Source organism: Macrosteles quadrilineatus, unplaced genomic scaffold, assembly GCF_028750875.1.
Source record: "Macrosteles quadrilineatus isolate MER2022 unplaced genomic scaffold, UCM_ALF_1.0 Scaffold_5__1_contigs__length_97177068, whole genome shotgun sequence".
NCBI lineage: Eukaryota > Metazoa > Arthropoda > Insecta > Hemiptera > Cicadellidae > Macrosteles > Macrosteles quadrilineatus.
The window spans coordinates 58,200,617-58,209,105 of NW_026542598.1; the positions used below are offsets into that span (position 1 = coordinate 58,200,617).

General features: G+C 33.9%; 1 protein-coding gene across 6 annotated transcripts in view; it reads left to right on the forward strand.

Moving 5' to 3' along the window:
- Positions 1 to 7,206, forward strand: part of LOC128995421 (A-kinase anchor protein 9-like) — an 85,887-nt gene extending 78,681 nt beyond the window's left edge. For 4 of the 6 annotated variants that reach the window (XM_054420430.1, XM_054420434.1, XM_054420431.1 and 1 more), the window contains 7 exons: positions 177 to 281; positions 923 to 1,084; positions 1,537 to 1,692; positions 1,932 to 2,110; positions 4,457 to 4,587; positions 5,238 to 5,295; positions 6,759 to 7,206. In XM_054420430.1, coding sequence (XP_054276405.1) covers positions 177 to 281; positions 923 to 1,084; positions 1,537 to 1,692; positions 1,932 to 2,110; positions 4,457 to 4,587; positions 5,238 to 5,295; positions 6,759 to 6,855 — 888 coding nt within the window. In that variant the 3' untranslated portion in view covers positions 6,856 to 7,206. Of the gene's footprint in view, positions 1 to 176; positions 282 to 922; positions 1,085 to 1,536; positions 1,693 to 1,931; positions 2,111 to 4,456; positions 4,588 to 5,237; positions 5,296 to 5,536; positions 5,638 to 6,758 lie in introns of those variants that run through there. The other 2 variants (XM_054420432.1, XM_054420435.1) reach the window with 2 other exon arrangements.
- Positions 7,207 to 8,489: the final 1,283 nt, after the last annotated feature.

Genomic DNA, 8,489 nt, shown 5'->3' on the forward strand with positions numbered 1-8,489 from the left:
AACATTATAAAATAGAGAACTACAACTGTGTAGTTGTGATTGTGAGTTGAGTGGACACAATGACATTTCATCTTTTTCACCAAGTTTTTTATCTTTGTTTACTATTTAATGTGTAATTATGTAATATGTAATTATCTTAATGTGACTATTTATCAAGTATCAACTTGTTTTACCAGAGAGAGCTGGAGAGGGAGTGTATGGCTCTACAGTTGAGACTGAGGCAGAGTCATCTACAGATAAAGGCTCACACAGATGAGTCACCTCTGGCTCTCAGGCTTAGGGTAAGTTGAGAGTTTACATTCCATGCTATTCAAGGGATTACTACAGACGTTTCCCATCGGGATTAGTAGAAAACAATTCTTTGTCCAGAGATCTAAAATATGATCCGGTCCTCAGGAGGAAAATTACCTAAAACATAACCAAAATTAGTGCGCAAATTTTGGAAAATTTTGGTTTTTATTTGCATTTTACATTATTCTAGGGATTGTTGCAGACATTCCCCCAACAATTTAAAAAACAAAGTGTTCACAAAGTTTCAGGCTCTGGAATTTGTTCCTATTCTCAGGTGATAAAGAATCTGAAACATGGCATATTAATGTTACACAGTGTCTTTAAAACTTTGTATTAGCAAATTGTATTTTAAATTGTGATGGAAAATTAAATAATTCTTTAAATAATATTGACTTAAAATCACCAAAAATGAACTACAAAGGATATGTATTTTGGTAAACAACATTAAAAAAATGTTTGCTACCTGAGCAGAATAGATCATAGTTAAGAAGAAGAATACTTGTTAAATACTAGTTTAAAGTTAACTTGTGCAGTTTTTCAATAAGCACTTGCAAACTGTTTTCTACTACCGTTTACTTCCCATCATATCCACTTATTTGTAAACGATCACATTATGGTTCTTTTCCCTTAGGAGTCCAACGTCACAGTTGAACGATTGGTTGGTGAAAAGGAGGATTTACTGGCAGCCAACACCATTTTGAAAGAAGAAAAAGAAGACCTTTTGAAAAGGAGGAGGGAACAAGATGAGATCATTGAAGATCTTAAGTCTCGTATTCATGCGCTTAATATTAAGGTAATCAAATGATTGTTTTTTTTTTTTTTTCAACATATAAAAAGGATTCAATTGTAATCAGTCATACAATATATTATGAAACACTTTCTAAGGCAACATCTGAAAAGTCAATGTTAACTTGTTAAAAAAATGTACACCTAAGTTAACATAATAATTTCATTGATTAAGTTAAACCTTAACTAAATTTGATTTAGTTAAACATAAACCCTGGGTTGATCCAACTTAAACCTAAATCTACAGGATTGTGTTTTTTTTTTCTCTGACAGGAAACATATTTAAATGATTCTTGACAAACATTTATACCTCTAAAATATATACAACTTTACAATAGTCAGAATCCCCAATGAAACAAAAAGTGGCCCACAGTGGGCTAACCTCTCTGAGTCCGTCAAAACTCTCAGCTTTTTCTGTTTGGTGTAATTTTTTCAATTCTTATTCTTACATATTTGCAGGTCGTGGATGGTGGAGTGGATAACCTCAACGCAATGTTTGCCGCTGAGCGAGCTGCGTGGCTGCAGGAGAAGGAGGCTCTGAAGAAGTCACTGGCTCGCTCACAGAATCAAATTGGCAGTGGCACAGACTCATATAACGGATTCACCAACTCCACTGTAAGTATTCTACTACTTTCTACTTCAATACAAGAAGAGCTTAGTGCTTATAATTTTGACCTCAGGCTTTTGATGATATTGATTTTGTTCTACCTGATTTTGCTGACTTTTAACAGCTGACAACAATAGCTCTCTCATTATGCAAACAGCTGATATTTCTCACTGGATTTTTATAATTTATTTGTTTTAATGGGATGATGTTTACTCAATATTACTACCTTTGTGCTTGTTGGTTTCAGCACCTGCTCCAGAAGTACCTGAAGGCGGAGAGTCATCGCAAGGCGCTGGTGTGGCAGAAGCGCTACCTGATGGTCAGTCTGAGAGGCTACCAAACAGAGGAGAGACAGACGGTGGCTGCACTGTATAGGTTTCCTGCGCCCTCACCCCCGCCTCCCCCCACACCTGAGCATCGATTTAGGTCAGCCCATTAACCTTTACAGCTACCAGTACACCATCGCCAAACATTTACCCGAATGTTTCGCCACATGTTCGGGTCAGATTGCGACCACAAATGTTGACAAATGTGCAACCCGAACCACCCCAAACTAATCAAGTACACTATCGATGGGCTAACTTTGGCCAAATTATGCCTAACCCAATATTGCGTATTCCCGGCAAAACATTCGTGCAAAAATTTTTTGCAACATGGACGCTAACGTCGAAGACTATTCTAGACAATTTCTAGAATTTCCAATTGGTGCTAGTAGATACAACTTGAATATATCCTCTTTTTCTTACTTCTCTGCGGCTTAAACATTTCAAATTAATGCTTACTTTTGATTAAAATGTTTGTTTTTTTAAGCGATATTAATTTTTTTAAATACATGTATACAATTAAATTAATTGTATAATTAAATTATCCCACGGCCACAGAACTGGGTCACTATGGTATAGTTCCAAAAACAACAGTGTTTCCTCATTAGACCACTCCATACTTTGTACAATTTATCTCTAATATCTAGTAGTAAATAATGAAAAGGTACCAATTAAAAGTAACTTTAACTACACAGCCACTGCAGTAAATACTGTAGACAGAGAGCATCCGTGACTACAAATGACAGCAAGTGTGTACTGGCTATGTTCGTGCCTGTCTGCGCTCGGCATTCGTCCTAGTTCGTCTCCTCTGATCCGTGACAGGAGACCGCTAAAAAAGAGAGCACACCCGAACACAAATTTTGGTGATGGGAACCACCCCGAATGTACACGAGCACACCGAGTACACTATCACACTCCTCTTAGTTTGTCTACATTCAGCGATAGTGTACTGCAAGCATACCAAATAGCTTGTAGGTCATATGTAAAGATATAATACACAAGGATAAAATAAACACTAGCTCTTTAGCATCCGAGACCTTATCTTATCCGAAATTCTGAATTAACCGTCGCTCAAATTCGTCAACCTGTGCCTGGGCAAAAATATAAGTCAGTTTAGCCACCCTAAATTTCAAAACTGGTTGGTCTAGCTAACAAACCATATTTTTTTATGAATTTTTGTTTACAAGAATCCTAGAACAATTGGAATATGTGTCTAGTTTCGAGATGGAAGTTTCATTTATTATTAAAAAATTTTAGTAAGGAAGGGATCAGTTTGATAGCATCATCGAATAAGCATGAGAACTCATCAGAAAAAAAAGAGATCAATAACTCTAAACATACACCATAAAGTAGTGTGTATAACGAGTAGTATTGCAACACTAATGTCGTGACTGTAATGACAATTGCTTTGCCGAACCAACATTTAAGTCTGATTTTTACTTTCTCCCCCTATACCATAGTATATGGAGAAAGTATTGTTTTCGTCAAAATTTTCGAGTTTGAGTTTTGAGTGGATATATTCGTTTTGGGTCCCCCTGGACCCAAAAAAGTGGTTTTCGAAGTGATGTCTGTGTGTGTGTGTGTGTGTGTGTGTGTGTGTGTGTCTGTGTGTCTGGATGTGTACAGAGCTAGGGACTACACCTGTGGTCCGATTTCGATGAAATTTGGTATGTAGGTTCTAATCCATGGTATCTCCAGGCGTTTTTTTCATTTTTTTGAAATTTTGATTTTTAATGGGGATTTTCCCATAAAAACCCATAAAAAACCTGAAAAATCGGATTTTCTCAAAAATGGCCCGAACGATTTTGATAAAAATTTAGTATGTTGTAGCCCTTTAAATTCTAAACAAAATGGTACAAATCCCATTTCTGTAAAAATTACGGTTCAAAAGTTATGGTAAATTATGTTATTTTCCCATAAAAACCCAATAAAATAACGAAAAATAGGATTTTAGAAATAAAATCCGGTTTTATTTTAACATAGTATGTTATGGTCCTTAAAGTTTTGATAGTTTTTTCATTTTTAAAAAATTTTAATTTTTAATGGGAATTTTCCCATAAACCCCCATAAAATAACAGAAAAATAGGATTTTCCCAAAAACGGCCCGAACGATTTTGATAAAAAATTTGTATGTTATAGTCCTTTATATTCTGAACAAAATGGTACAAATCCCATTTCTGTAAAAATTATGGTTTAAAAGTTATTGTAAATTATGTTATTTCCCCATAAAAATCCCATAAAATAACGGAAAAATCAGATTTTCACAAAAATGGCCCGAACGATTTTGAAAAAAATTAGTACTGTATGTAGTCCTTTAAATTCTGAACAAAATCGTACAAATTACATTTCCGTATATTTACTTTCACCGCTTACACATGATAAAGGTTGTTGACAAACTTATGGGAGAAAGTATGTGTCAGAATGCTGATACCGTTTATTTACATTACAGAGTTGCAGTATGTACAGTAAGAGCCGTGTTCCGCATGCAGTTTTTGGTGGATCATCGCAAGCAAACGTATGACAATACTTGTCGTCTGCTGCAACGAGCTCTCAACTCCGCTAGAAACGGACCCTACAGTGGTAAGGCTAAAGGAAAATACTGTGTGTGCTCGTTTGAATAGAAAAAGTTAAAATAGAAGAAATCGGTACATGGTTTCATATTTACTGTACTGTTATATTTATTTATTTTTCCATATATTATTGTAATTGTCATTTTGTCAGTATGAAAAATACCAATGTTGAATTTTAAAAAATGCAACAAGTCCATTGTTTATGACGTTATAGTTTTGTCAACATCATTCAATAAAGACATTTTGACCATTTAGTGCCTTCCACAATCTCTGGACTTATATCAATACATAAATAGGCTGACACATTCATCCCATGGAAATTTCACTCTTTCTAATAAATAATGAAAACACTAGCCATATTAGCAGCATCAAGTATCAATCAGTTTTTAATGTAAATCTTTAGCACACATATGAAAGTAGCTGACAGTATGCATTTACAATGTGACCTTAAACAACAGTATTTGCTTTGCTATTGTTTAATATTTTAGTCCTAGTTTAATCACTGCATGGTTAATCCTCTAACTGTGAATGATCGTGTATTTATTTGACACAGTCACTATCAAAGGATGCATACCTTATTTATACATAGAGTGTTTATATTTAAGGTAAAAATAAACTAACTATTGTTTACACCGTCTGATAACAATCATACTTTTTCAGCAGAAAATATTACAGAACTTCAAACATTGTGGCGAAGAAATAACGTGCCCTCATCAAGGTAGGTTAAATAAAATAGATATTTAAATGAAAGTAGTTAATTATTTTTCTTTTTAAGTAACCAGTTTGATTTAAGTATTTAAATTAGTTTGTTGTCTCAGGATACAGCGATTAAAGTATACCATGCATCCTACTTCTGTGTGGTTAAAGTGAGATATTGCTATAAAATAAATGTATTAGGTTAGTTGCCTCAGGAAGTGTTTGGTCAATGGTTTTGGTTTTACTCTCAGTCGATTTTGTAGCCCGGCACTTGGATCTCGACTGCCTTTCGCTCATTTTTCTTGGTTGAAACCATTTTGAGTTTGTCCACTCTGCCTTCCGATCGTCATTAGCCGCAGGGTGAGTTGCTGCATGTACTTCATGTTGACACTTGGATGTGCCGAGCTCACTCGTCAGTGTCAGATTGTATATTATAACACATAGTCGCTTGATGCTTCCGATTCCTCACATTTATACTTTACAAATAACTGCATTGTATTGAACAAATGAATGAAAATAGGACGGTTAGAGAAGTTAACTCTAGAAACCTGAGTCTGTTTGTTATTCATCCCCAAAAGTTTAAAATAAATAATGGATACAAAGAAAATTATCAGCAATATCAAGATTCAGTTGACTTAAGAAACAACACAAAGTTATTCTCACCCAACCGATTGTTGTTTTGGTATGCCTACTAAATTGTTACACGCTTTTGTACAAGTACTGTAAATATGTAATATTTGTGTTTGAAAGTTTTGCAGTGTTTGATTTTACATTATCGTAAATTTTTGAGCATGTTCATTCAAGTATTTGTTTTTTAAAAGCTGTTAACTAACCCTTAGATCTCAGTATTGAAACTGCTCAATGTTTTTAAGTTCAACTCCTAAGAAATATTTTTGCAGAACTATGAATGCAGGCAATTATAGAGGCATTTTTTACCTTGAAGACTATGCTTGAAGTTAGCATAACATTTAATGCTATATTATTTTTATTCATTTTGTAGTAACTTACAATTTGAATACGTGGCAACACAACGGCTAAGTAATATTTAAATATTGATGGATCATTTCCTTGTTTTTATTATCCACCAATTTTTACTTGAAAATGTAAGTACAATAGATGACCAAAGAGCTGGTATAAGCCAATAATTTTTGTGGTGTGTAAAATCACAAAAATAAAACATAAATTCTCAAGAAAACAGTGCAATATTGAATAAATATAGTTCTACTTAAAGCCTAACCTATTTAATCTAGTGTATTGACTATTTTAGTTACGGAAAGTAAATAAGAGAAACGTCTTATAACACTTAAAAGATATATTTACGCTTATACTGTTACTCACAAGACGGTAAATATACAAAAAAGATGGTAATCAAGAAGCTATCTATTTTATTTGTTTTCAGTTTCGAGTTTAGACTAGTGGATCAATATCTTTTCACTCCTATTATCAAGCAAATTGAATTTTTACTAATATAATCTATTGTTGTAGCCAAAACCAGCAGCCTGGCAGCATTGCTCAATATATTGACCGGTTCAACTCCCTTCAAGACAGAATCAAAAATGCACTCTCCACTTCCTCACAGTAAAGACTGATTCTACCTCAAGTCATCACAGTATTATTTTTAGTGCTTCGCATTTCCTATTTTGTAGCTAGAGTTAACCACTACTGAGTGCTCTTTTTATGGTTTGTATAATTTATCGTGATTGTGTATTTATGTAGTTTGACTTTTGTATCGATCTTATTTATTTGAATGTTTAACTCCTTAAACTTAAGCTCTCTCAAAACTAGTCCTAGCATTACTTAGTATCTTCCATGAAGTGCACAAAAATAAATTGTTATACAATGTTTTCATATTTAGTTTTACAGCAGAATGTTGTGTAAAGTTAGATTTAAGTTATAACAACAGTTGAATGAATTAAATAGTATAGTTTAATAAGTTTGGAGTTTTTATTGTAGGCCTACTTTGTCCTTTGAATTGCAATGCCAATTGTTTCAAGTACTCTTCCTCTCTGCGTCTTCATAGTATAGAACCTATGTCAATTTTTTTGAATCCCAAAACTCTGTTGGTTCAAACTCAGTGTCTTCTCTTATTCAAGGTTGCTACCAAAAATGTTGCCTTTCAAATCTGCTAGATTGCTGGTCAGGAGTGTCGCCTTGTTGGGGGGGGGAGCCTCCACCCCCCAGAATCTGGAAAGAGAAAAGTTGGGAATTTCCTTCCCACGAGTTGGGACAGTTGGGAAGTCAGAGATACAAGACAAATATATTTTTAAACAAAATAAAATATAAATATTTGTGAAAATCTATCAAAGATTAAAACTTCTTTGACTTTGACAAATAAACTTGATGTTTCTTAAACTTGCATTTAACTTTGATTAGGCCTGAAAATGCCTTATTTTAAGAAATCATTAATCAATTAGTGGTATAGTTTGTTGAAGAGAAACGTTGTTCCTTGTTGGACGTATGTTGGCTACCCTGATCCTGTCCTGTGTTGATGATTTGTCTAATACAGAAAGAGAAAAGTTGGGAATTTCCTTCCCACGAGTTGGGACAGTTGGGAAGTCAGAGATACAAGACAAATATATTTTTAAACAAAATAAAATATAAATATTTGTGAAAATCTATCAAAGATTAAAACTTCTTTGACTTTGACAAATAAACTTGATGTTTCTTAAACTTGCATTTAACTTTGATTAGGCCTGAACATGCCTTATTTTAAGAAATCATTAATCAATTAGTGGTATAGTTTGTTGAAGAGAAACGTTGTTCCTTGTTGGACGTATGTTGGCTACCCTGATCCTGTCCTGTGTTGATGATTTGTCTAATACAGTAGTGTTGGTACATCGATACTATTATCGATAGTGATATCGGCCTTTAAACATCGATGTCAAAAAAATATCGAAGTCAAAGTATCAATAAATATTGGAGAAAACCTCGATATTAAGAACACCAACCAACTGCTAATTAATGAAATATATAATTTATACCTCTTTCTTCCAGTAACATTTTGTTAGTTACGGGAGTATATAAATAGGTACAACCAAAAAAGTTTGCCTCTTAATGTTTCCTTTGTATTTATTCCAAAAGGTCCGTTTTCCCCAAATATATATTACCTCTGACGATCGTGGTTTAGACTACATTTTAACCTCAGATTAAACCTCAGGCTTGGACTGGAGAAAAAATTACTTCCGATGGCCATGACAAGTGATAGTAAAAAATAAA